Raw genomic sequence first — 27,792 nt, forward strand, 5'->3', positions numbered from 1 at the left:
AGAGGACTTAAAACATTTACTGATGAAGATCAAAGAGCACAGCCTTTGGTATGGATTACATCTCAGTGTAAAGAAAACAAAAATCCTTACCAGTGGACCAATAAACAACATTCTTATCAATGGATAAAAGATTGAAGTTGTCAAGGACTTCATTCTTCTTGGATCAACCATCAACACTCATGGAAGCAGCAGTCAGAAAATCAAAGGACGTATTGCGTTAGGCAAATCTGCTGCACAAGACCTTTTTAGAGTGTTGAAGAGCAAAGATGTCAGCTTGAGGACTAAGATGTGCCTGACCCATGGTATTTTCAGTAACTTCATATGCATGTGAAAGCTGGACAGTGAATAAGGAGGACCGTAGAAGAATTGATGCCTTTGAGTTATGGTGTTGGAGGAATGTATTGAAGTGCCGTGGGCTGCCAAAAGAACTAATAGATACATTTTGGAAGAAGTGCAGCCAGAGTGCTCCTTGGAGTCTAGGATGGCCAGACTTCGTCTCTCATACTTCGGACATATTGTCAAGAGGGACCAGTCACTTATGTTTGGTAAGGTGGAGGGTCAGAGGAAGGCCCCCAACGAGATGGATTGGCCAAGTGGCAGCAAAGGGGTTGATGGTTTCTTTTGTGTCTTGTCATTGCTCTGCCTAAGAAATACACATGACATTTGTTTATATTCTTGCTCAGAGCCTGTTATTCCTTTTCTTTGCTAAATTTCATTCCATTGTATGAATATGCTACTGCTTACCCATCCTACCCCTGTGTGCTGGTGAAGCTGGAACCCGTGCCACCAGTGCAGAAGGACTTCAGGAAGTGTGTGGAAAATGGAATTAAAGATAAGAGAATTTTCCCGTGTCCTTTGGGATGCTCCCTTGTATTTCAGATCCCTCTGCATATTCACTCCTGGTGGACAGGTTTCTTTGTAGCAGCCATTAGGAGCAGGCTGCACAAGGCCGGGCATTGTTCTGTTCTGTTGTCCATAGGCTCACGGTGACTCCAGACTGCCTCGACAGCACCTCACAACAGCAGCCACATTTCTCTTCTGCACACTTCGAATAATTTTATTTCTATGATTGCTTGATTCACTTAGAGCCCTTTGTAACCTGGAAAAGAATATTCTAGTTCAGGGAGACATGTTTGGTATTCTGCAGTGGCTCCTTTCCCCTAATTCTAATAAACTACAGTCTCATTTTCCCGAATTCTAATAAAGTTCCCTAAAGCAGGAATATCTTACTAACCCACCCACTGCCCCATATCCCCTCCTCTCTAAGACCATGTCTGGCATTGGCCATGGATGCATGCAACAGAAACTGCCCAAGGTGCATCTGTTGTTTGAAACCTCCCCATTGTGGGAAGAGAACCCACAGGTTTAATTTTTAGAGAGAACAACTTGGTGGTGTTCCGGAAAAGAGCTTATTTTTCTTTCCAGTGCTTTCTGAATCCAGACGGGACCCTGGGTGGTAGCTTTGAGGGCACTCCCGGCTGTGTTCACAGGCACTGTCCTGCATCCTGATTAGCAGAGGGCACATTCGAGCCCACACTCTGTGGAGGCTGGGAAGAGGCCCAGATTCCATCTCTAAAGCGTACCCCTGGGAATGGTCACAGCTACACTCTGTGGGTCTGGGGCTCCATTGAAGTGGCAGGCAGGTGGAACCAGAATGTCTGATAGCTGTCGGACTTCCTCATTGATTGTAGCTCCTTGTAGACGCCAGCAAGTGGTGTTTTGGGGCCTTTCCCACTTGTCTGATCTTCTGGAAATGTTTTACGTCCTTAGAATTAATTTGCTGTGAATCACTGGATTCTGGATAACCTTTTAATTTATTTTTTTATTGTGGTTTAGGTGCGAGTGTACAGAGAAAATTGGTTTGCATTAAATCAGACACATTTACTTTATAGCACTGACCGAATCTCACCCTACTGATGAACTTTTCAGATGGATGTGTGGGTGCCCCTGCAGTCTCCCTCCAAGATCCCCGAACAAACAAACCCCTCTTCCTCTGAAAGCTCCCACCACACCAGTAAAGCCACAGGCCTAGAGGGACATGGCCCAGAGCCTCAGAATGCATGAACTCCAAGTGTGCCACGTCACCCTTTTGAGGGGTTCTGGGCTTATGACCTGTGGTGGCACCACGGGTTAAGCATTGAGCTGCTAACCGAAAGGTCATTTTGAATCCATCAACTGATCCTCAGGAGAAAGTCTAGCCAGTCTGCTCCCATGAAGATTTACAGCCTTGGAAATCATCTGGAGCAGTCTGTCTGTCCTACAGGGTTGCTGTGAATGGGTATCAACTAATGGCAGTGGGGATAGATTTTTGGGGGCTGGTTAATTGTAGGGAGGACCAGTGTGGTACTATAGGATGAGCAATGGACTGCTGATCACAAGTTGGGCAGTTCAAAACCACCAGTTGCTCCTTAGAAACCCTATTGAGAGTCAATATGAATCAGAACTGACTTGGCCAAACTAAACGACACAACGACAACAGTGGTACAGGAGTGTCTCTCCCTTTGTGTCCCACCCACACCATCCCCAGCCCAAGATTTCAGCAGGGCCTATTCTGTTTGGAGTGGGCGTGCCTGGATGAGGAGAAGTGGGGATAGGTGGGAGGCAGCAAGAGAGATGGCCTCCATCTGAGGCCACCTTGGTGCTTCCCCAGCCAGGGCCCTACTCCTGCTTCCTGCCGGGGGTCCACCTCCTAAAGCAGGAGGCCTTCACTCCCTGCTCAGTGGGGATTTTTTTAATTTTCATTTTTGGAAAACATTTAAAAAATAAAACAAAGACAAATACACATACAATATCTGGGTGCCTACCTCCCAGACTTGACAGGTGAAAACAGTTTCTTATGTTTGTTTAGAGTTTTCTAAACTGCACATAAAGACCAAGTCCCTTCTGTTCACCACCATGTTAGTCCCCTCCACCTTATAAACCCACTGCTGCCAAGTGAATTCCAACTCAACCTCGGCCCTGTAATACAGAGTAGACCTGTCTCCTAGGGATCACCAGGTCTGTTTTCCTACCAAGTGTGGCTGGTTAGTTTGAACTGTGACCTTTCCATTTGTACCTAGCACCTAACCACTGAGCCAGCAAGGCTCCCTACAAAGACCGTTGTTGGCACAAAGATGCAGATCAAGCAAGTCATATGTCTGGTTTGGTTTCCCAGTGCATAGAAGAGTGATGTTGGTGCTGGATTGTAGTTGAGAAAGTGGACATCACATGATGAAATATTTGAAATGTGATGACAGTGACCAATATGTGCACATGCAGCTGAGGCTTGTTCCTGGCTGGCCCTTCCTGCTTGGGTCTGGCTGGGGGGTTTGGTCCTGGTCGTTTGCTGCTGGAGTGAAGAGCAGGGTGATGACTGCCTTGTGTGCCTCCACGTGTCCTGCTGGGCAGGATGGAGCGACCAGTCCCAGTGCCCTACCCGCACAGCCCTCTGTACCCCCTGAACTGACCCAGTTGGTCTCAGGAGAGCCCCTGGACCCAGTGGGTTGGGCACCATGACTTTGAGCAGCAGCAGATGAAGGCTTCCCAGGAGTGGGTCCAGGTCGGACTCTGACATCTTCAAGGGCAGGCAGCCTGTGCTGTGCTCCTGGCTGAGGCTGAGGTAGCTTGGATTAGAAGGTGCCCGCACTGGATTCTGGGGTGTGGTGTGCTGCCTTCAGTGTAGCCCCATGTGATGAGTGAAAGCGAGATCCTGAAAGGATGGCTGACCCTGTCCCCCACCCCCATGGAGACACCACTTCTGGACACCCCTCCCTCTCCCTCCGAAGCTCCCATGCCCGCTGCTGGCTGACAGCTCGGCCTCTGCTGGTGCTGCTGGAAATGGGAGGAGGCGGGGGCTGGGCTGGGGACATAACAGAGGCTCCTGAGGGGAGGCTAGTTAGCTTTCCCTCAGCTCCCTGTGTCTGTAAGAGTCTCAGTCTTCCATGGGCAGTGTGTGTGCGCGCGCATGTGTGCGTACACATATGGACACATGTACAAGCACATGTGTACAGGTGTCTGCATGTGCACACACTTGGTTGTATGCATGTGTGTGTACATACTGCACACATGGACTGTATGCATGTGTGCACATGCACACACAGATGTATGCATGGGTGTGCATTGTATGTGTGTGTATGCAGTGCTCATACATGGGTGTATCATGGGGACTTGTGCGTGTGTGTGTGTGTGTGTGTGTATGTGTATGCACAAGGATGTACGCATTGGTGTGCTTGCGTGTCTGTGCACATGGACTTATGGGCATATGCATGGGCACACATGCATGCGTGTGCACACGTATGAACAGGGACATATGCAGTGTGACTGCATGTGTTTACATGTGGACATATGCATGGGTGGGCTGTTTATGTAGCTTCCTATGTATATGTGTGTATGTGTACTTGGAACAGGGGTGTCAGGTTAGCGGGAGACGTGGAACCACCTGGCTCAGGGAGGACAGTGAGAGCCCCCCACTTCAGGTTCCACTTGGTGCCCAGGTGGGATGGGAGAGTGGGCATTACAGGTTTCAGTGCCAGGGGCCCATTGTTGGTGTGGTGGGGATGGTGAGTGCAGGCAGGCTGGAGCCTCTGTCACAGTGTGGTAGCTAAGGAGATGGCTGGGCCCTCTGACTCCCTTGGTGCTTGCTCCTGGACACACTTTAAAGGGAGGGCATGGGCTGGCCTAGAGCAGAAGGTCAGTGTGCAGGGCTCCTGTCCACTAGGGACACCCCATGAGTCAGCGAGCTATGCAGTGTCCTGGGTGTGTGCCCCTCAGTGCCCACTCTCTCTGTTCCAGGTATTAACGCGCAGGCACGGCGGCTCCAGCGGACCCGGGCCAAGGGCACAGCCAGGGGCATCCTGCGACCCTCACCGCCCTGCCTACGCCGCAGCCTCAGTGAGACCAGCCTGAACGCAGCCCCACCCGTAGATGCCAGCAGACCCCATTATGCTACGCTCCCAGCCAGCCCGGGCCCGGAGGAGCTGACCCGGGACACTGGGGGCCCAGAAGAGGAAGGTGCCATGCGACACTCACTTTACCAATCACCGCACCTGCTCCTTCTGCAGGGCTACAGCCAGCAGCACGTGAGTGAGGCTTGCCCGGACCTCAGGAGAAGGGGCTGGGGGACAGGAGCACCACCCTGCTGGCCCTTCTTGTCCAGATGATGCTGTAAGATATGTGGGGTCTCCAGTCTCTGTCCATGCTGGGATCGTTGGGGACATTGGCAGCATGTGCCTGAGCCCTGGGAAGCTGGTTTCTGTTCCCACGGTTCTTCCCAGCCTCCTGTCCCTGGTTTTCAGTGCACCCTGGGCTCCTCTGAGACCACTCCCCAATCCAGGGATCATCAGTGGGTGCCCAGGGAGGGGCAGGTTTTATGGGTCAGTGAGTCAGTGAGTAGACGTAGACCACCCTCCCTCCTATGTCCCGCTGTCCTTGGCCTACAGGACAGCCTGGTGTATGTGCTGAACCGGGACCTGCATACAGTGGGCCAGCGCACACCTGCCAGCCGGCCCACCATCAGCTTGGTGGCACCTGACATCCTGCCGCTGCACTGCACCATCCGCCGACACCGGCGCCTGAGCCGCCCGACCTCAAGCATACTAGTGCTGGAGCCCATCGAGGGCGCCCCTGTGGCCGTGAACTTCACGAAGGCTGGGAGCCGCCCTGTGGAGCTGCACCATGGCGATCTGCTCTCCCTGGGCCTTTACTACCTGCTGCTGTTCAAAGACCCACTGCAGGCCCAGCCACTGCCTGTCCAGGCCCTGGCCCACCTTGGGGCTGCCCCACGGAACTGTCGCCTGTGTGGGGCTGCACTCGGTGCCCGAGGGACCACCCGGCCTCCACAGCCCGGCCCTGAGCCTATCAGGCGGCGGCTGCACCTGGCCTTTGAGCCTTCACAGGAGGATGTGCTGCTGCAGCGGATTCTGACGCTGGTGGAGCCAGCGGGCGATGACCACAAGCTGACACCTGCCTTCCTGCTGTGCCTCTGTGTCCAGCACGCCGCGGCCTGCTTCGGGCCTGGCGCCTTTGGCCAGCTTCTGCTGAAGATGGCTGGGGCCATCCGAGATATGGTCTGGGTCAGTCACAGGGGCAGGGGTCTCTCCCCAACTTCCTGCCACCTCTGAGCTTCTTCCAGGGGCCTGGCCGTCCATGTCTGCTCCACCAGGAAATGGGGGCGGCTGAGGTTAGGGGCCCTGGGGTCTGCTTCAGCTCACTTCCCTGGTAGGAGTGCTATCACCCATTCTGGTATTATCGGGACCCCTTGCTACCCTGCGATGTCTCAGGCTGTTGAGTGCTTTCTGCAGTCCTGGCCATCCCAGCGGCCTTCCACAGCCCCGGCCAGAGCCTCCTGTAAGGGTGGTGGGGGCCAGGCCACTTGGCTTTTTACTGGAAGCGTTCCTGGAAGTTAGAGCTTCCTGGGCCTCAGTGGGAAGATGTGGAGCCGCCTACCCTTACCCCCAGGGTTTGTTGTTGTTGTGAAGTGCTGTCCATTCGATTCCAACCCATAGCGCCCCTGTCTAGGATTTTGAGGAGCAACTAGTGAGTTTGAACTGCTGACCTTGCAGTTCAAATGGCTTTGCAGTCTGGCACATTAACCCACAGTGCCAAGGGGTGGACAGTCACAAACATGGAGACTCGGCTCACCGGTGTTTACTGTTACCCATGGCCATTGATGGATTCTGGTGCAGCAACCCTGTAGGACAGAGGAGAACTGCCCCTTACAGTTTCCAAAGCTCTCATCTTTATGGGGGCAGAGGGGTGCCTGGTGGGTTGGAACTGCCAACCTTATGGTCTAGCAACTCAGCACTTAACAAGTGTGCCACCAGGGCTCCTGGTCACAGAGGGGAGGGGACCCCATGCCCCGGTGTTAGTACACCTCCAGTTTGATCTTTGCTTCCCATGGCATGTCTGCCCATGCCCTCTGTATCCCCCACACCCTCTGTGTCCCCCCATACCCTCTGTATCCCCCACACTTTCTGTGTCCTCCCATACCGTCTGTGTCCCCCACATCCTATGTCCCCCATGCCTTCTGTGTCCCCCATACCCTCTGTGTCCCCCAATACCTTCTGTCCCCCCATACCATGTATTTCCCCATACCCTCTGTGTCCCCCCATATGCTCTGTATCCCCCCATACCCTCTGTGTCTTATGTTCTGGCCCACATGTACCTTACCTGGAATCTATGCCCCTGTTCCCCATTGGCTTCCTTGTGCATGTGCCTCCTGGGTCTAACCCCTCGTGGTCTACTCCCGTCCTGCACATGTGAGCAGCATACCTAAACCTGCGCAGACTCAACCCTAAAGAGCAGTGTCCTGACTCAGAGACAGAATGTGGCCCAGCGAGTCCCCGTGGGAGATAGTGTTTACTCATGTTCATACACAGTCCCTTGTCTCTTTATCAGGGCCTGCCTTCCATAAGGGCCCTGTTGGGCTGCACAATATGTGTGAGCCTGGTCTTCCTTCTAACATTTGTGAACCACTTTGGCTGGGTTTTCAGTGTTGAAGGTTGTGGAATATTCCTGCTCCAGGTCGTACTCCCTGATATAATGATATACTGGATGGTCTTAATGCAGATTGGACCCTGGTCTTTCCAGCCTGGCTGATATAAACAGCAAATTCTGGGGTCTGGGGGCCACAGATGAGTCCTGGTGGTCCTGTGGGTTAGGCATTGACTGCTAACTGCAAGGTCAGCAGTTCAAACCCACTAGGTGTTCTGTGGAAGAAAGTTGAAACTGTCTGCTCTCGAGGAGACTGTCTCAGAACCCACTAAGAGGACATTCGGCTCTGCCCTATAGGGTCTCTAGGAGTTGGAATTGACTCAATGGCAGTGGATTTGGTTTGGTTTCGTGGGGTACAGGGCCTTGTTTTTTGTAGCTGTTGTATGTGTTGGGGCCCCACTGAGTAGGTCCTGGGTTGTCTTGCTGATCACATGCTGACTTTTTCTTCCCTTATGATTGTAGGAGAAAACGAAAGAACTTGCAGAGAAGCAGGCTCAACTGTAAGTAGGCCGGGTCACAAACCTCCCCCTTTGCTCTGGGTCAAACTGCCCCCACTCTTGCCTTCTCACCGGAAGGGGAAGTACTGTGCCATGGGAAATATTGCCACAGGCTTGGGAAGACCTAGCGGAGCCTTCCCGTCCCTCCCCAACGCCTGCATTGAAACCCACCCGCTTCTGTTGTTGTTAGCTGCCATCAAGTTGGTACTGGCTCACAGCGACCCTATGCACAAGCAGAACGAAACACTGCCCGATCCTGGGCCAAGTTGTGACGGCCCCACAGGAGGCCTGCACTCCAGAGTGGGACTGCAGTCCTCCTCCCTAACAGATTGTTAGAGGTGTCCGAGTGACACTATGGATTAAGCACTTGGCTGTTAACCACCAGGTCAGCGGTTTAATCCCATCAACTGCTACATGGCAAAAAGAGGAGACAGACTGCTTCTGTAAAGACTTACAACCATGGAAAAATTTTCTCTTCTTTAGTGCCATTGAGTAGGTACTGACTCACAGTAACCTGATGCACAACAGAATGAAACACCTCCCGGTCCTGCACTGTCCTCACAATCATTGCTACACTTGTGCCTATTACTGCTGCTGCTGTGCCAATCATCTCATTGGGGGTCTCCCTCTTTTTGACTGACCTTCCATTTTACCAAACATGATGTCCTTCTCCAGGTCTCTCCTGATAACATGTCCAAAGTATGAGAGATGAAGTTTCGCCATCTTGGCCTCTAAGGAGACATTGGTGGTGGTGGTAGTGTGCCGTGGAGTTGGTTCCAACTCATAGCGACTCTGAATAGGGTTTCCGAGGCTGTAAATCTTTACGGGAGCAGAAAGCCTCATTTTTCTCCCTTGGAACAGCTTGAGGTTAGCAGCCCAACTTGAAACCACTATGCTACCAGCGCTCCTTTGGTTGTTAAGTCCTGTCGAGTTGATTCTGACCCATAGCAACCCTGTGTAGGATTTCCAAGGAGAAGCTGGTGAACTTGAACCGCTGACCTTGCAGTTCAAACAACTTTGCAGTGTGATGCATTAGCCCACAGCACCACATAGGAGCAGTTAATTCTACTCTGTTCTACAGTGTCATTGTGAGTCAATTTCCACAGTAGTGAGTGAGTAGCTGATTTGTGAGTTTGAAAGTTCCATGTCCCATGGTCCCCTTTGAGTGTGCCCTAAACTAGGACACCTTCCTGTGGTGTCAGGAGACACAAGAGCCCACCCTGGAAAGGCCAGGCCTGGGGCAGGGTAAGGGCAGCCCCTATCCAGGGACCCTGAGCAGTGGGGATGGCCATGGGCTTTCAGCATGGTGTCGAGAGGCCCTGGGAAGGACTGTAAGTAGCTACCTAGCTAACGTTCAGAACTGAGCTTGCTGTTCCAAATGCTAATGGGTGTGGTGACACACCTGGACACACCTGGACAGGCGAGCTCTGGGGAGGACTCGGGTGGCAGCTGGATTCAGTGGCGGCACCAAGGAGTTTGTGCAAGGACTGCTTTCATTCTCCGTATGTAGGGACTTGGCTGTTGATAAAGCATGCCACGTTCTCCCCAGTCTCCTCATTCACAGAGTAGAATCCCCTTCAGGGCACCTCCCACCCAGACCCCAGCTTCTCTTCTGTGGGACTCGACATAAGGGAGGAGCACACCTCCGTGGTATGGGTACCTCACTGGGGGCCTCATCTTTCTGGGGTAGGAGGAGAACCTGCAGGTGCCCAGGTCAGGACAGCTGGGATTGTAGGAGTGCCCTTGCCTGGGCCTCCAGTGCTCAGGCACATGCAGTTGGAAGTCCCCATCCCGGTGCCCGGCCACTGTGGGTCTGCCCTGTGGACCCCATGGACTCTGCCTCTAGGTTGGGAGAAGGCAGAACCACACCCTGTACTGCTCACTCAAACTGAGTTTCCCAAAACTTATGTTGTGGGGCCTAAAAACATCCTGTTTACATCCCCAGCAAGTCATTGAAAACAGTGACACATCAAGACTGAGTGCCACCCAGCAGCTACAGCCACCACCACAGGCTGCCAATGCTGGCTGGTTTTGTAGCAGATGTGTGTGTGATTCTTTTTGAATTGCCAGGGACCCTCAGTTTTTGAAACGTTTTCTCTGCATCTGTGCTCATCTGATGTTTTTTTTTCCTTTGGTTTGGAATGGTGGGGCTTCACATTAGGAGGATTTCTGATATAGATGAATCCTGACGCCACTATTGGTTGATTGCTTTTCCACCACACCGCTAGATGTATTGGTTTGTCTCTCTCTTCCCTGAGGATGCACCCACCTGCATTCAGAGGAGAAGTGCCTGTCTGTTTTGAGTTTTCTGTTGGCCTTGTTTAATTTCAATAACAGGGTTGCACAAAAATGAATGAAACCACCTTTATTTTCTCTGGGTCTGTTTGTATGAGTCAGGGCTCTGGCGCTGTGGGTTAGGTGTTGGGTTCAAATCCACTACCACTCCACAGGATAAAGATGAGACTGGTTGTTTCCGTAAAGATTGACAGAAACCGGGAAACCCTATGTAGGATTGCTTGAGTTGGAATTATCTCCATGGCAGTGAGCTTGTTTTTGTTTTAAAGGTTCCCTGAGGAACTCTGGCGGTATGGCAAGTTATACATTGTGCTGATCAGAAGGTTGGAGGTTTGAACCCACCAGCTTGCTCCTAGGGAGAAGAATGTGGCAATCTGCTTCCTAGACGATTACAGTCTCAGCAACCCTATGGAGCAGTTCTACTCTGCCCTGCAAGTTCCTTGTGAGTCAGAATGGAGTCAACAGCAGTGGGTTTGGGATTTTTAAAAAATTTAGTTAAGAGGTCTGTGGACCTTGAAACTGGCAGGTCAAACTGTGTGGCCTGATGGCTCAGGGGAGGGATGACAGGGTCACTCCAGTTTCCAGCTTCTTCCTGTGGTCACTCTGACGATTTTCACTTTCCTACAAAAGTACTTAGTGCATGTTTTCAGAGTTGCTGTCATAACATTGCTATATTATTCTCTGGTGAATTTTTCCTCACCTCTAACATGTGCTCTGGTAGCATAGTGGTTACGAATCGGGCTGCGAACCTTAAGGTCAGCGGTTCGAAACTACCAGCTGCTCCGTGGGAGAAAGATGAGGCTTTCTACTCCCGTAAAGATTTACACCCTCGGAAACCCTATACAGGGTCGCTATGGGTCGGAACCGACTCGATGGCACATAACAACAACAACATGTCTGTACTTGTGTTTTTTGTCATTTATGTGTTGACAGTTTAATAGATAGGATTGTTGCTGTTGTGACAAGGAAATAGATTTTGTGTCCTGGGGAACCCCATGTGTGATGAGTAGGTCTAGTGAAAGGTTGGTGGCTGGGACTCATCACAGGTTTCCTGGAGACAGGCTTGGCAACCTGCTTTCAAACAGTTACAGCGTTTCTGCTCTGTGCGCGACAGAACCCAACCACCACACGTCTTCATGGGAGCAGATTACCAGGTCCTTTCTTCCATGGTGCATGAGTTATTTTGAAAGTTATGTAATTGAGTTTCTAAGTGCATTTGCTTTTCTGCTGCAGTTTTGAGTATATTTTATTGCATTATGATGAGGGATCATGATTAGCAGTACGGAACCCTGGTGGCACACTGGTTAAGTGGCTCCACAGAAGGCCTGCTGATCTCCTATAGAAAGGCACCTGGGAAAAGCCTGCGCAAGCCACCCCATGGCGTTGCTGTGTGTGGAAGTTCGAACAATAGCATGATTAGAAATACAATTTGTAAGGTTTCAGCTTTGTTGGGTAGTTTGTGAATTATTTTGTAAACATTCTTTGTGTACTTGTTCTTGTTAAGTGCGAAGTCAGTTCTAACTCATAGCAACCCTGTATAGTGGCTGGCGAGGTTTGAACCGCTGACCTTATAGTCTAGTGCATATCCCGCAGGGCCACCGAGAATATTCAGTCACTGTATTTGCAGAGTTGAGCACACATCTATTAGATCATGTTTATCACTTGTTCATTCCACCTCACCCTATTGTTTTTGGTCAGTTTAAGCTCCGATTCAGAGAGAAACAGCTACTTTTCCCACTGTGATTAAGGATTTGTACATTTCTTTGAAAACTATGATTATTTTTGTTGTATCTTTGTGGTTAGCTTCAAGGTGCTATTTAAGTTGCTCTTTTTAGAGTAGTCTCTATTGTAAAATCTTTTTCTTTGTTCTGATGTTCGAGGGTTTATGATGCGGGCCCTCACCCCACACTACCCCCATCTCTAGGGGGTTCCTACTAGTTGGGGTTGCTTTGAGCTTTTCTGTGGTTTCTGTCTTCACATCACGTGCTCTTTTTGGGTCGACCCCAATTCTTGGCAGTCTTGTGGCTGTGCTCTGAGGGATCTCAGTGACTGCTCGGCTTTCTTCAGAAGCGCCTCTGCAGGACCTGTGCCCGCTAGCCTTTTGGGTAGCCGCTGAACACATTCACCACTGCGGGAACCCAGGGCTGTCTCTGGGTTTATCGACCTTAGATGTGGTCCTCTGAGGTCCTGCTTTTGTGGAGTGGACTAGCTTAGCTGTACTACTGGTGTGGCGCTGTGTGTTAATGTGCTGGACTGCAAAGTCGATTTGAGCCACGAGGTTGGTGGTTCAAGCTCACCAGCAGCTTGGGAACTCTGTTCAGGATCACCATGGGTCAGAACCGACTCGACAGCACTTAACAACATACTAATTAAGGAGCTCTGCTAGTGTAGTAAGTAGGTGAGTTGGGCTGCTAACCTCAAGGTCAGTATTCTGCAGGAGAAAGAGGAGGCTTTCTGCTCCCGTAAAGATTTACAGCCTTGGAAACCCTGTGCAGGGTCGCTATGAGTCAGAAGCGATTCCACGGCACCTAACCACCACCACCATTGTATTACTTGGAGTCCTGTTGTGGTGCTGTAGGATAAGCACTGGACCTCAAGGTTGGTCAGAACCACAAACTTATCAGCTGTTCCTCGGAAACCCTATACAGGGTCACTATGAGACGGAACTATGTTTACACATTGGACTGCTAACCACAGGGTTGAAGGTTCAAATCTACCAGCCACTCCATGGGAGAAAGATGCCTCTGCTTCCATAAAGATTTACTGCCTCAGAAACCTTCTACAGGGCTGCCTTGGATTGGAACCAATTTGATGACATTGGGTTTGGGTTTTAATAGTATTACCTGTTTTTTGTTCTCTTTTTTGCTTAGCCCTTTCATGACCCAAAGTTCCCACCAACGATTTCCACCTGTGGAAATTCTACATTGCACTTTTAGTGTGTGCTGCCACCTGGTGGGGGTCTCATCCCCCCAACCCCAGCACCAGGGCCACCCCGGGACATATATGTCACTACAAGGTTGGCAGTTCAAACCCACTTGTTGCTCTTTGGAAACCCTACACAGGGTCCCTGTGGGTTGGAACTGATTCAACAGGACTTCACAAGTGTACCTAAATTCGTATTATCTCAAGTATACCTAAATCCATATTACCTCAAAATTGATGAAAACATAGGGTTTCAACAAAAACTCCAAAACAGAAGAGAATTCCATCTTGAAAGAGTTAACCAGCTCATTGGAGCCTGCATTCTTGTTCTTAGCAACACCTCTTCTGTTGGCCCTGGCAGCTTGTCTTCTGCCAGAGAGTCCTTTCCCAGGGCCGTGCAGGGACGGGTGAGTCCCGCTCAGCTCTGTTGCGGTCTCTGGTCACCACGTGTGTGCATGTGGTTGTTGGTGGGTGGGTTCCGGCTCGTCGTGACCCCACGTGACCTGCTCATTGGGCTCCTCGGGCTTTCAGCTTTATGGGAGCAGATCCTTCGCCAGTTCTTTCTTCTTCGGAGCCACTGTTGTGGTTGAGCCACTGACCTTTTGGTTTTACCATTGCGCTGCCAAGGCTCCTCACTGTACACATCTGTAACCCCGCTGCCATCCCCTCGATTGCGTCCCAGCTACCCTCCGTAGGGTTTCCGAGGCTATAAATCTTTCCGGAAGCAGACAGCCTCACTTTGCTCCCAGGGAAGGGCTGGTGGGTTTGTTTCACCCACTGCACTGTTTGGGCTCGATGGCACTATCTGAATGTACAGACTTCTCAGGCTGGCCCTGCAGTGGGCAGCACAGGGGATGCGGTGTCCCACTGGCCTGGGCCCAGCCCTACCATCTGGTATTGCCCGGCAGCCAGGAGCCGGCCGCCCTGTGGAGCGTGACCGTGGCCGAGCTGGCCCCCGACCTGCAGCACCTCCTGTTCTGGATGGCCAACGCTGTGGAGCTGCTGTTCTTCCTGCAGCAGCGGTGCCCGCACTTCGTCCAGACCATGGAGGAGGCCCTGGATGCCGCAGGTGAGGCATCCCGTGTGCAGCCAGCCTGCTGCAGGGATCCTGCCATTGATGCAGAAAAGGAATGCCTCAGGATTTTGACTGGTTGGTGTGGGAGGGCTTCACAGAGGAGGCAGCCTGAGTGCAGGTGGGTCTCCATGGGGGGGTTCTCTGAGGTGCATGGGAGGGCTAAGGAGGAAGAGTCTCTGGCAAGGGTGCAAAGGAAGGCAGGGTCCCCATGGAGTAGGGGACCAAGAGGAGTTTCTGTAGTACATGGGGGGTTTTGGGGGTGGTGTGAGGGCAGGTTCAAGGACAGTAGAAACAATGTGCCTCGGACCTCTCAAGGGACACAAGATGACCTCAGGGTCCTGGGGGCCGACCTTGGTTTCACCCTAACTCTGCCCTGTTGCGGCCCTACAGTCCTATCCTCTCCCAGGCCCTTCAGCCAAGCAGGCCCCTGTGTCCCTGTGTGGGGGCTGTCGGCAGGGACCAAGGAAGGATCTAGCGGTATGGGTGGAGACTGCCAGCTATGCCACCTGGGGAAAGCACAGGTGTGAGGTCCTGGCCATACAGCAACCCCAATGCCTGGTGTGTGGGTTTCCTTAGAGAAGGGGGTGCCTTGGCATCTGGTCCTTGGGGCAAGCTCTGTCCTCACAGGTCCTGGCCCCACTCCCATGGGCTGAGCTGAACCCATGAGAGGCCTTAGCCCTGAGGGAAAGTGGGACAAGGGCACCTGCCCCTGGAGTAGCCAAGTGGGCTGAGCAGTCTTGCTGGTCTGCTCAGCCTTGTCTCAAGGCTGGGCGTGTGAGTATGAAGACGTGTGGACCTCAGGAGGTGGGCGTCCATCTTTCAGGACCTGGTGGGCTCAGCCTCTGCTGTGGGTGTGTCATATGCACACCACCTGCGTCTAGGAGGCCCCGTCAGCCCCCATTCCCAGGGCTTTGGGGACCAAAGCTCCCCTCAGCATACTCTCAGGTGGCTTCTGGCCACCCTGACCTGTTTTGTGGGGGTCCAAATATGGGGAGAGTGTGAAGTCCGGAGGGCATCCCCACAGCCAGTCACATCTCTGTCTGCGGAACCTTTGGGTCTGGGACATGGGCATTTGACGGGGGAGTGGCCAGCCCAGTGCAGAGTGGCAGCTTACCCACTGGCCATCTGGCTCAGGGGGTGTTTTTGGTTTGGGGCAGGCACCCAGTGGCCCAGGGGATCATGAGACGGCACAACAGGAGCACACTGGGGTGGGGAGCGTTGTGGGAGAGCATTGTGCCCTGTGAGCAGCAACAGTGCCTTTCCGTGGCCTCAGAAACCTGTGGTTGAGCTTGGGGCACCCCAGTGTCTGAGGGGGCGGTCAGCACCTCCCCACACATTCTCTAGCTTGTGTGGAAGCGCCAGGATATGAGACTACATCTGGAGCCCCCACCTCATCCACACGTGGTTCCCGAGGCGGCTCTCTGTTCTGTTCCCATTTCCACACCCATGAAGTTCTGGGCTGCTGTCTTCATGCTCCCCCAGGGGTCACTGCGTGTTGCTCTCCCTGCAGGCTCAAAGGAGTCCCTGCTGTCATGCGTGCTGACGGCCAGCGAGGAGGCCATGGGGGTGCTGGAGGAGGTGGTGCTGTATGCCTTCCAGCAGTGTGTATACTACATCTCCAAGGTACGCCTTGTGCCCCTACCGGCCGCGCCCCGGGACAGGCTGGGCCGGAATCCCCGCCCAGCCCTGGAGTAAGAGGAGTCGGTGTGCGGCCCCTCAGTCCCTGTATGCCTGCCTCCCGGCTCTGCTGGAATGCCCCCCGTTCCCGGTGGAGCGCCGTGAGAGCTGGAGCCCTGGGCCGTGTCTCCCCGAGGAGCTACGCCGCGTCGTGTCTGTCTACCAGGCCACGCTGGACCTCCTGCGGCAGTTCCGGGTGCACCCTGAAATCGCAGCGCAGATGCTGGCTTACCTGCTCTTCTTCTCCGGCACGTTGCTGCTCAACCAGCTCCTGGACAAGGGTGAGCAAGGCCCATTCAGATTTGCCCGGGGGCAGGGGGGTGACATGGGGACAGGTTGGGGGGGAGGCGGTACCCTGGAGACGCAGGTGGACATGTCCCCATGTCCCCCAGGTCCGTCGCTGAGCTGTTTCCACTGGCCCCAGGGGGTGCTGGCCTCTGCTCGCCTGCAGCAGCTCCTGGAGTGGGTGAGGGGTGCTGGCCTTGGAGCTGCAGGCGAGCAGTTTTTCCGGAAGCTTTCCTGCACGCTCAACCTGCTGGCCACGCCCAGTGCCCAGCTTGTCCAGGTAGGCGGGGTGGTGAGCATGTGGACCTCACTTCAGCACAAGAAATCTCCTAGCTCCTAGGACGACTTACAGCATGCACATCCTCCCCACCTCCAGTGGCTGGGGGAGGGACCTGGGAGCTCACCTGGGGACACTGTGACAGGGTGGCCCACCCCAGTCTCGAGACTCCATAAGCCCTTAGATGACTGCCCAGGCTCCTCCTTGTCGGCTAGATGACCTGGGCCACACTGCGGGCCACCTTCCCTGCCTTGCGTCCTGCGCAACTCCACCGGCTGTTGACCCAGTACCAGCTGGCCTCTGCCATGGGCCCCACCAGTGCCTGGGAGCCAGGCGCCCCCGACTGCCCTGATGCCTGCAAGTCTGGTGAGCATGCATTAGAGGGGGCAGGGCACACAGTGGCCAGGAAGCCAGGCCCCTACCTGTTTCTGGATGTGGGAGTACAGGAACCTGGTCTATGTGAACACAAGGACCCCACACCTCGCTTGAGGTGTCCCCCAGTGTAGCCAAGTGCCCAAGTTCAGGCTCAGGTTGACTATCTCTGTTCTCATGGCCCCCTTAGTCCCTCCCCAGTGGGCAAGGAGGTCTCCGCACTGGGTCTGCACATACACGTTGTGTATGTTGTATACTATAGAAGTGTCCAAGGAGCTTTGGTAGCATAGTGGTTATGAGTTGGGCTGGTACCTCAAGATTAGCAGTTGGAAATTACCAGCCATTCCACGGGAGATAATTTTATAGCCTCGGAAACCCAAACTCTGTACAGGGTTGCTGAGTGGGATCTGACTCCACGGCACCCCCTCCCCGAGCCCATCGATGTGTCCACCTGTGTTAGTACTATGTGTGCTACAACATGTAAAGAAACACAAGTCCTCAGTAAAAGAGCTGCTCAGGTGGCCCATTACCCACCTGGATCTGGGACCCCAGAGCCTGTCCGCACTGCTGCAGCCCAGGAGCCTAGTGTAGGAATGGCCCCCGATCTTCTTCCACAGACGATGTCCTGGAGTCGTACGAGAATCCCCCGCCCATTGTTCTGCCCAGTGATGGTTTCCAGGTGGAGCTGGACCTGGAGGTGGACCAGGTGGATGACAGCATCTACCAGCACCTTCTTTACGTCCGCCACTTTCTGTGGGGCCTACAGAGCAGAGCCTGCCCTGGAAGTGCACCCCCGCCCCCAGAGTGCCTGGAGGTATGGCAGCAGGCAGGGGAACTTTGGGGTTCACTTGTCCACAGTGACTGACTGGCTACATGACTGGGGGCCTCATGGTTTTCTCACCACCAACCCCTGCTCACCCTCAACAACCCAGGGGGAGGTGCCTGAGAACCCGCCCCCCAGAATCCCTGTTGTGGGGCCTTCTGACCAGAGCGGAAGACAGTTCTGCCCATCCCAGGCGCCCCTTTAGAAAAAAAGAAATGGCTTAAGGCCCAGGGAAGCTTTTGATTGGCTGGCTTGGGTCAGGTGGCAGTCCCTTGGATCAATCCCTTGAATCAGTCAACTAGAAGTGGTGGGTGGTGCCCTGGGAGCAGCTGTCTTCCTGTTGCTGTCCACTAGAGCCCTGACTGGTCTTTTGGGACAGTGAGCCAATTACACAGAGGTTGGAATCCCCTCCCAGAGTAGAGCTGGGATGGGGGTGAGGTTCCAAGAAAGGGCAGACCTGCCGAGACGAGGGCCGCTCCTTCCCTGTCTGTTTTGCCAACAAACGGTTGCCTGTCCTTTCTCTCCCAGGGTTTGTACCACAGTATTCCCGAGGGTCCCCCTGATGGCCAGCACGCCCCCAGGGGGCCCAGTGGCAGGAGCAGACAGCCCAGTCGTGGGGGTCCACCACCCACAGATACTTCATGTCTACTGACACCACCCAGCACCCCACTCAGCCTTGAACCCCTTACCCAGGACTGGCCCATGCCTGGTGGCAAGGTGCCCCTGGAAGGGAGGAGAAGCGACCCCTGGAATGGGGTCCTGAAAGGTAAGGTGAGGCTACCTATGAAGGTAGCCTCAGGGTCCAGACAGGAGGGTGAGTCCCAAAGGAGCTTGCTTGCAAGTCCCTCCCCCACAGGGTGTTGAGGACTGCAGGTGAGGTCTGAGGAACACACCTGGGCAACAGGACTCACTGTGGGGGTGCCTACACCACGTCCACCATGCATAGCAACCCCTGAGCCCCTCTTAATGCTCGCCACACAGCAGACCCCGAGGCTTCCTCAGAGGCACCCTCCACCTGCAGCTCCAGCCCTGACACCCCGTGCGCAGCCTCCGTGGTGGTTGTGGAACTAGAGAGGGGCCCCTCCGGGCTGGGTATGGGCCTGGTGGATGGCATGGTGAGTATACGGGGAGACCCTTGGGGTCAGTCGTGGGGGGACGGAGGGCCTGTGTCCACTGGGCTCCTGTAGCCAAGGCTTCTGCTCCATCCACAGCACACTCCCCTGGGTGTCCCTGGCCTGTACATCCAGACGCTCCTGCCTGGCAGCCCTGCAGCCTGTGATGGGCGCCTCTCGCTGGGGGACCGCATCCTGGATGTGGATGGCACCAGTCTGGTGGGCATCAGCTATTTGAGGTACTAGCCCACCCTCTCTACCCCCATGTACCCTGGAGCTGGCTCGCCCGGGCAATGGCCCTGCTCTAGGGGTGGTGGAGGCCAACTGAGCAGGACTCTGCCTGGGTCCTTGGGCTGTGAAACCTCTTCACATACTTACTTCAAGAGGGGAATGTGAACAGGGTACAGTTCCACTACCTTGGTGGCACAACCATTGCCCGTCTCTGGTTGCAGAGCCGTGGACCTGATCCGGAATGGAGCCAACAAGGTGCGCTTTCTGGTGGCTAAGTCGGATGTGGAGACAGCGAGGAAGGTCCGCTTCCGAGCACCCCGTTCCTAGTGTGGTACCGTCCCTCACTCGTTATTTATACAGACACTGGGCAGTGGGGTTTGTACAGAGCCCTTGTGTTTACAGACTTTCTGGAGACCAGAGCCAATAAACTTAACTTTCTGTCCTGGAGTTGGTGCCTGCAGGGTGAGAAGTGGGGTTTCCCCAGTCTGAGAAACATATGGTCACTGGGCAGTGTGGCCTGAGGAGCTGTGGCACTCCTTGGTGCCTAGTAAACTCCAGACCTGCTCACCCCACAGCAAACTCGCAGGAACCAGTGAACAGGGCTGCGAGTCCACATCCTGTCTCCTCTCCTTTAGCTGGTTATCGCATGGTCTGTCCTCCCTGGATCAGGGAAGTGCAATTGAGTAGACAGATTGTCCTCTCGGGCCCAGAAACAAGGACACACAACAGGAGGGATGAGGGTGGAGACGAAGCCATGGGTCCTGGTTCCCCATCCACTGCACGGCCCTCACGATGTCTGCAGGTTGGCCTCCCTGTCCACCAGCCGGCTGACTGTGCGCAGGGCAGTGGTGACATGGTGGGTGTTGGCCCCCACACCCGGTGTGAACACAAACTGTGCCACGCTGGGCATCTTGAGGAGGTTGGTGAGCTCCGTGGCCCTCCTGCAGACGGCATCCCCATCCGCATCTCCGGAGCATGCCACCGAAGCCTGGGGCAGGGCCCGCAGCTTGGACAGGAGCAGGGAGACCCTGGGGGGGGGGGTCACAGCTCTTTAGCACACCTGATGGGGAGAGAGCCCCCTCCTCATGCTTCCCCCACCACCTCACTACCTGGGGATCAGGTCTTGGCTGCGAGAGGCCAGCTTGGTCAGTGTGGTCATGAGGACAGCAACAACTTGTGGTGGGCACTCAGGACGGGCAGCTGAGCGGCGGGATTGGGTGACCTCGAAAAGCAGGGCCTCCAGGGCCTCGAAGAATTTGTTGACCTGCTCCACAGTGCAGCGCCGGTCATAAGGCACTGCCAGGTACTCACCGACCGCCCACACCTAGACCAAGATGGAGCCTCAGTCAAGTCCTGCCGACCGGAGGGGCTGGAGGCCGGGCTAGGCAGTGCCTTACCACAGCTGTGAACATGGGCTCCTGGCTGCGGGTACCGCTCACGCTCCCCACGAACTCCAACAGATCCTTGGCCAGCTCGACCACCAGCGCTGGACGTAGTCTGAATAGCACCAGGAGCTGCGAGCTCATTACTCTGCCAAAAGCCATTAATTAAGGAACCCCCCTCAAGCTGGGGCCACAGGATGGCCCCGTCCCCTAATGGGACATCTCATAGGGGCTGCCTCTGTTCCTGCCCGAGTGTGACAGGAACAAGTTGAGTGTATCAGCCCTCCAGAAAACTTGAAAGGAGGGATGGGAGAAAATTCTAGAAAATTCTAGAATAAGCATGAAGAGGGGCCTGAGAAGGGCCATGTCAAAGGTCAGCCTGGACCAGGAAAACTGGACTCCACCCAGAGATGCTGGGGGTTCCCAGCCGATAGGATCCTACCTGTGCACACAAGCCTCATACTGCGGCACATGGGGCAGGGAGTTGCTTCTCTCCAGGAGTGCCAGCGCTAGCTGGGCCATCAGGGCCCCATCAGCCACCTGCAGACAGACCATCCGGGAGTTGCTGGGGGTGGCTCTCCCAGGTGACCCCTCTATGCACTGGAGTAGGAAGATGCTGTTGGGGTGGGGTCTGCAGCCCCTGGGCAGTGAATTTCGTTGGGCTTGGTAGCCCCAGGGGTAACAGGATAACAGGGCTGGGGACTCACGGGGGTCACAGCCGCAAAAAACGCCTGGAGCAGGGTGGGCACGGCCTCAGCACACTGGAGCACTCGGGCACAGCCAGCCATGGGCTGCAGCAGGCAGTGCAGTGGGGCCATCCTGGGGACACCACAGTCACACAGTGCCCACACCCCACTTCTGAGACACCCCACATGCTTCAAGTCGGGGAGGGCAGCAGGCCAACAGGGTGAGGGCCAGGGGTCTATGTACCTCCACCCCTGGGTTGCTGAGGGATTACAGACAGAGGAGGAGGCTGAAGATGGGGTGCTGGGCAGACGCAGCAAGTGGGAAGAGGACAATGATAAGTGACAGCTGCCTGCCCCACTCAGAACCCACAAGGGGCGCCACCTCTCACCCGTACCTGTGTGCAGTGCCACCTGCCTTGCTTCGCAGCAGGTACTGGAAGAGGCCCTGGAACTGGGGGTCCCGGAAGCCCCACAGACAGTTGGTGGGCTGCAGGGAGACGTCCCATAGAGGCCTCTCCGATGCTGCTGGGGATGACCTGGGAGGTGGAGATGTGGCTCAGGAAGAGAGGGCTGGTTTGCCCCATGCCCCCAGCTGCTGGAGGGACGGGAGGCAGGAACCGGTCACCCTGAGCCTGCTAAGGGGACCACCATGCTGGGGGCTCACCTGAGCTGCAGGTCCAGGGCTGCGGTCAGACACGGCAGGTCCAGTAGAGCATGGAACATCTCCACAGCAGTGCTGGCATCCACCAGCGCCGGGAACAACGCCACAAACTCCGAGGTGAGGGCTGGGCTGTGCCAAGCCAAGAACTGTGGGCAGATGTGCATTGGAGGCAGGAGACCCCAGGACCACTGTAAGGACAACCACTGATCCAGAGTGCAGTGTGGTTCCCCCCTCCACTCGAATGCCCCCATTACTGTCACATTGTTGACCCCGACTCACAGTGACCTCCCTGTGTATCACAGTAGAACTGTGCTCTGCAGTCTCAACAGCTGGGTTTTTGGAAGATTATCAGGCTTTTCTTCCATGGAGCCTCTGGGTGGACTCGGTTAGGGACGGTGTTCACCATGCGCACCACCCAGGGCTCCCTGGCACATAAGGCTTGTTTCCTCCCAACATGCTTCTGAACCCTCCACACCGCCCGTCCTGTCTGCAGTCTCCCACCTCCCACGCTGATGGCAAACCCGCAGCCCTGAGACTGAGTAGTAACACATCCCCGACAGTGTGACCCCATGAGGCCTTGTCCAATGGCCGGAGGAGTATGTGACGAGCCCTAGGGAGCCACCACCTGCCTTGAAGAGATTCGGGAAGCTGAGCTTGAAGACGGCCAGGTCCGGGCCAAGGAGGTGGAGGCTGTCCCTGCAGAACTGGACGAATTCAAAGGCCAACATGGGGTTGGGGAAGAGCTCAGCTGGGATGCTGGAGAACAGGTGCCAACACACAGTCGCCGAGTCCACCGCGGCCGCCTCTCCTGAGTGGACACGGCCATCAGGGCACAAGGCTCGAGAGCATCCCAAGGACACACCTCTGGGGCCCTGCCCATGTCTGCCCCAGACGCCTCCTCGCATAGACGCAGAGTCTGAAGTGACACAGGCCAGACACTGATGAGCACCAAGACTGACATCATCAAAGCCAACACTGTCGTATGAAGTCCGTGCTCCTACACGCCTAATGTCCGTGTGCCTCTGAGAAGGAACCTACTAGACCAGGACGGCACCCCTTGCCCAGGTGGGCTCACCGTGGCTCAGCAGGAAGTGGGCGATGGGCAGTAGTGTGCGGGCCTGGGCTGGGTCCCCACACAGCCGTCCGAGCAGGGTCTTGAGGCAGGACAGGGCGCGGTACAGGAAGGATGGCTCCTGTCGGCATAGCACCTCCAGGAGCAGCACGGCTTCCACCAAGCACTGCGGACGGGGCCTGGGGTCAGACTAGGGGCTCCGAGCAGGGGCTCAGGGGGCTCAGGATTGGGGGGGGGGTACTCACAGCCTTCTGCAGGTCAGTGTCCCCTCTCCGCAGGGCTCCTGGGGGGTGGGGGAAGCAGCAAATAAGCTCCAGGTCAGTGGGCAGTGGGGAGGCTACAGGGGTCGGACAGGTGGTCTCGGGGAGCTACTCACGCCGGCCGCTCTGTTCCAGTAGGCGCTGACAGTAGTCAAAAGCCCCGGCCCGCAGTTGCTGCTGGGGGGGCAGCAGGCGGCTGGTGGTGGTGCTGGCAGCCGAGAACACAGACAAGCTGGAGCCTTCCAGCTCTGATCTGTCCGATCTGTCGTCTGCAGAGACACAGTGGGAACACTTGGGGCTTGTTACTGTCCCTGCTTACTGGAGTCCTGTCCCTCTGCCACCTACCCCACCCCCAGTACCTGCGTCAGCAGCCCCTGGGCCTGTGGGATCACCAAGTAGCAGCCAGGCTCGCAGCATGGAGAAGACCTGCACGTTGAGCTGCTGGTCCTCCGTGAAACACTGGCCCGTGGACAGCACCGTGAAGAAGTCGGTGGCCACCGCCCCATCCACCTCTGTGACAGGCCCAGGCTGCAGGATGAGGGATGGGAGATGGGCAAGGCAGGGTGTGAGGAGGCGGTCGCCGCCCTTGGTGAGTCACACCCAGAGCATCACTGGGGCAGTGAATCTGTTTTCCCAAAGTCCCAGTGAGAGGGAGGCTGGAGAACCAGTTACCTGCCTGGCTCGGGCACCAGAGAAGAAACCTCCGGAGGTCTGTGCTGCCCCCTGCTGGACGCTGGCGTAGCGCAGCCAGTCCACCAGTCTTCTGGGCAGCGAGTCTGCTGGGCCTGGGAGTGGGCAGGGGTAAGTCACAGCCACACCCCAAACCCCTGCTCTGCTCTGTGGGAAAGGTGGTGGTGGCATGTAGCATGCACCCATAGCACCAATGTATTATACATGTCATCTAACTCAGGAGCTGCCTGGGGACTGTATACCTTGGGAAAGGACAGCAGGTGCCAGGCTGACCACCTTGGACAGCACATGGAGGAGGGGCCTCGGCCCGGGTCCCTCAGTCGGCCGGGTCTCCAGGAGCTGCAAAGCGCGCAGCCCCACGCTGCGGACCTCGTCCCGCCTGTCGCCCTTCAAGACACACACGGGCACAGTGTTGAGCCAGCCCAGCACCCTGGGGGTCAGAGGCAGGAAGGGGCCCAGTGGGAATGTGACTAATCAGTGGGCAAGGATGAGGCAGAGCTGACACCCCTCCACTGGCTGTGAGGATCCAGTGCCTAGATCTAGCTTGTAGAACTTAGTTTTATCTGTCAGGTCTAACTCTTTGTGCTCGGCTACTGACCCATCCTGCAACACTGCAGAAATGGGTTTGGTGGCCTACTTCTTTAAGATGACAACCAAGTACATCTTACGGTTGTACTGTAATAAATGGGTTACCACAAGCAGGAAGTCACTTGACGGTAGTTAACAGCCACACCCCTTAGAGTCCAGCAGATAGGATGTCAGCCCTTTACACAGCTGCACACGATGCCGTCTACCACCCACTAGTCCCTCTAGCAGTACTGAGGACCCCTAGGCGGGCATGGACCCTGGCCCTCCATCTAAATACGTGCTGGCAACTGGGGTAGGTGTGCTGGCACACCAGGACTCAGACAAGCAGAGAGGGAGCTGGGGAGACAACTGAGGGTCCTGAGCTCAGGATATATCTTATCTTGTACGAGTACATGTTTCCGTATCCCAAGGACAAACACACACTCCTACACATGCCTGCCTCTGTCCACACGGAGCGCCACTGCACACATGCACAAGCATGCCTCTGCTCATACCGAAAGCCCCCCCGTCCACACCCTCCCGGCACTCGCATCCACACACCACAGCACAGGTGCATACTCCACTCGACACATGCCTGTCCATGCGTACACACACAGCCCTGCATACGCATGCCTGCCCACACAGGAACTCCCCTGTCCACATGTCACTGTACTCTTGCACACATCCTGTGGGAGGCATGGGGTCACCTGGGCCAGAAGCACAGAAGCCACCAGGCTCAGTGTGCGGCTGTCTTGAATGTGGTCACATGTCAGGACCAGGCCATCGGACGGAGCCACCTCCCGTAGGATGGCAGCACAGAGGAGCTGGAGCTGCTCGGGGCAGGTGGGTGAGCACAGGGTGGTCTGTAGCAGGTCCACGCAGGGCTTCTCTAGCCTGGAACGAAAGCACGCTGTGGCCCACTCATAACTCACATTCACAACCCCACCATGGTGCACGCCACAGAGAAGGGAGATCGATGAAGCCTTCACATTCCAGGGGGGCCTGTGGTTGTTCAGAGGTAGAATTCTCACTCTCCATGCGGGAGACCCAGGTTTGACCCCTGACCAGTGTACCTCATGCACAGTGGAAGCTTACAGACTAACATGGGCCACCCCCAACCTACTGAGCAGCCGGCACCAGATTGGGCAGCGTCTGTTCCACTGTGCACGGAGTTGTCACCAACACTAACCAGGACAAGACTCAAACATCAAAGGAATGTCTGCTGCCCCCCCAGGAACTGCATGGTGCTGCCAAGTCAGAAGGGCGCCCTCCCACCCCCTGGGGGCCCAGCAACACTCACCTCCGGCTGTATTTGGTGGCCGAGAGGATGAGGAAAAGTCTCCGCAGGGCGTCCACAGCCTCAGCCCCAGGGCCTTTCTGCAGCAGCTTTGTTACCCGGGTACAGAATTTGCTCAGCTCCTCATCCTGGATCTCCCTACACAACAAACAGGACATCAGTGCCCTAGTTTTCCTCCAGGGCCCCAAAATGCTATTCTGATCCCAGTGACTCAGGACACAATTCTTACTCAGCCAAAAGAAAGCCCAGTGCTGGGGGAGGAGATGGCTTTCACCCTGGACACTGGCTTCTTGGGACATTCCCTCAACCCCTCTCCCCAGGACTTAACCCTCTTCCCAGCACGCAGGGTTCATGGGGACACCTTCACTTCCAATCCTGCTGACAGACACTCATTTTTAGGTTTTCTCACTCTGTGAGCAGAACAATTAAAGCAAACTTGATTTTTGACAGTCTCACTGAAAAGTGAGGGAGAGTTAGTCTAAAAAAAAAGGTGAGAAATTCAACGTCTGGGTAAAAGCGTTAAACCTCATATATTAAAGAGCAGATCTGGTGGCACATTATAGTTGGTGGGGGGCCAGCACCGGTGTCAGACCACCACAAGGTTGTTGTGAGCTGCCATCCAGTCGGTCTGTCTCCTAGCAACCTCAGGTGTGACAAGAGAGCAACACTGCCGTCCTACACCAAGCCCCTTCCTTGTTGCAGCCACTCTGTTAACCCAGCTCTGAGAGTGCACAAGGTGGGTGATTTCCCACTCCATCCAATGCACCAGTGAGTTCTATCAATCACAAAAGCTTCTGTGATGTTGGAGACAGAGCCCACCCCATAGACTTTCCAAGGCTGTGATTTCTATGGAGGCAGTGACATCTGTCTTCCACCAAGCTGTGGGAGGTAGGTTCACACAACCAAAACTCAGTTAACAGCCAAGTGCTGTAACTACGGCAACCACCAATGCTCCTTGGACTTTTGCATGGTATGTTGTATGCTGGTTAGTAGGGTGTCTCACTCACAGTGACCCTATATCAGGAACAGAAAACCTCATCTTTCTCCAACAGCTGATCCTGTGGTGAGCAGTCCAATGTTTATCATACAGTGCACCAGGACCCAGGATTTTCTCATTGTGCAGGTCTAACCTTGTACAGGGTTTCCAAGAAGCAGTTGGTGGGTGTGAACTGCTGACCTTGTGCTTATCCTACAGCACCACACCAGGGCTTTTGGAAAACAGTAAGGAAATGCTAAACCATCCTCTAAACCTAGTGAGAAATCTACTCCTAAATCCGACAGAGGCTAAAGATGGGTAACAAGGGAGGTCTAACCTCAGCGGATTTACTAATTTAAGGCTCAGGATGTTCAGCTGAGAAGGTGAAGACTCCCTCCCTGCCTCACCTGAGAGAGATGAAGGTGATTTGGTATTTCCAAACCAAAACAACCCATTGCCAGCTGGAGTTGATTCTGACTCACAGCGACAGAGTGGAACTGCCCCGTAGGGTTTCCAAGGCTGTATACCTTCATAGCCTCCTGGTGTGGCACAGTACGATCAACACTGGACTACGAACCGCAAGTTCGGCAGCTCACACCCACCAGCTGCTCCCTGGAAACCCTATACAGGGTTGCTGCTATGAGTCGGAGAAGTCTCCACGGTACTTAAATACCTTAATGGTGTGGAGCTGTGGGTTAATGCGCTGGACTGCAAAGACGGTTTGACTCGCAAAGTCATCGGTTGAAGCTCACCAGTAGCTCTTAGGAAACTAGCGACGACACAACGGCACTTCACAACAACATCTTCATGGAAGCAGACAGCCAAGTCTTTCTTCCGTGAAGCAGCTGGTGGTTTCCAACCTCGTTGAACCGAAAGGGTTAGCAGGCGAGTGTTCAGCCCACTGCACCATCAATCTTCGCCTGCCTTGATTCCCACTAATCTCTCCAGCCTCTTGGTAACTTTATGCTTTGGACCCTGAAGCAACTGACGGCCGGCCCACCTGTTGTTACCGGTCAGCCACGACGTTCCCGGCAGGTGCCGCCCCTCACCTCCCACCTCCCAAGTCTGCAGAACAGTGTCCCCGGTGCCCCAAAGGGAAGGAGCGGGAGGGTCGCCGGCACCTGGCTTGGCGGAGCAGACTCTCCGTCCCCGCCGAGAACATCCC

At 55.0% G+C, this 27,792-nt stretch overlaps 2 protein-coding genes across 2 annotated transcripts in view; one reads left to right on the top strand and one right to left on the bottom strand.

Annotated features, from left to right (window-relative positions):
• RADIL (Ras association and DIL domains) overlaps nt 1–19,363 on the top strand; it is an 82,136-nt gene extending 62,773 nt beyond the window's left edge. Inside the window, exons 2-14 of the mRNA XM_006859869.1 lie at nt 4,771–5,057; nt 5,418–6,050; nt 7,933–7,970; nt 14,093–14,253; nt 15,770–15,882; nt 15,980–16,217; nt 16,329–16,501; nt 16,714–16,864; nt 17,488–17,684; nt 18,222–18,459; nt 18,675–18,808; nt 18,905–19,044; nt 19,258–19,363. Of these exons, the coding sequence (XP_006859931.1) occupies nt 4,771–5,057; nt 5,418–6,050; nt 7,933–7,970; nt 14,093–14,253; nt 15,770–15,882; nt 15,980–16,217; nt 16,329–16,501; nt 16,714–16,864; nt 17,488–17,684; nt 18,222–18,459; nt 18,675–18,808; nt 18,905–19,044; nt 19,258–19,363 (2,609 nt within the window). The remainder of the gene's footprint in view (nt 1–4,770; nt 5,058–5,417; nt 6,051–7,932; nt 7,971–14,092; nt 14,254–15,769; nt 15,883–15,979; nt 16,218–16,328; nt 16,502–16,713; nt 16,865–17,487; nt 17,685–18,221; nt 18,460–18,674; nt 18,809–18,904; nt 19,045–19,257) is intronic.
• A 460-nt stretch (nt 19,364–19,823) lies between these two features.
• On the bottom strand, nt 19,824–27,792 carry AP5Z1 (adaptor-related protein complex 5, zeta 1 subunit). The gene is made up of 17 exons (XM_006859870.1): nt 27,749–27,792; nt 25,655–25,789; nt 25,062–25,248; nt 24,030–24,174; nt 23,770–23,882; nt 23,457–23,625; nt 23,214–23,366; nt 23,083–23,120; nt 22,841–23,003; nt 22,395–22,573; nt 21,769–21,911; nt 21,500–21,640; nt 21,126–21,237; nt 20,861–20,958; nt 20,434–20,566; nt 20,146–20,360; nt 19,824–20,064 (listed from the first exon to the last, which is right to left on the bottom strand). Exons 1-17 carry the CDS (start codon nt 27,787–27,789, stop codon nt 19,824–19,826), a joined length of 2,406 nt encoding a protein of 801 aa, XP_006859932.1. The 5' UTR covers nt 27,790–27,792.

The sequence above is a fragment of the Chrysochloris asiatica genome, unplaced genomic scaffold (assembly GCF_000296735.1).
Source record: "Chrysochloris asiatica unplaced genomic scaffold, ChrAsi1.0 scaffold00034, whole genome shotgun sequence".
Lineage (NCBI taxonomy): Eukaryota > Metazoa > Chordata > Mammalia > Afrosoricida > Chrysochloridae > Chrysochloris > Chrysochloris asiatica.

Excerpts from the sequence above, each read along its gene's own strand:
- AP5Z1 (XM_006859870.1), bottom strand. The coding sequence starts at position 27,789 with ATGTTCTCGGCGGGGACGGAGAGTCTGCTCCGCCAAGCCAG. Across the intron at positions 23,883-24,029 it reads ACCTGCTGTCCTTTCCCAAG|GCCCAGCAGACTCGCTGCCC; the intron begins GTATACAGTCCC and ends GCCCACTCCCAG. Across the intron at positions 20,065-20,145 it reads AGCCAAGACCTGATCCCCAG|GGTCTCCCTGCTCCTGTCCA; the intron begins GTAGTGAGGTGG and ends CCCCCCCCCCAG.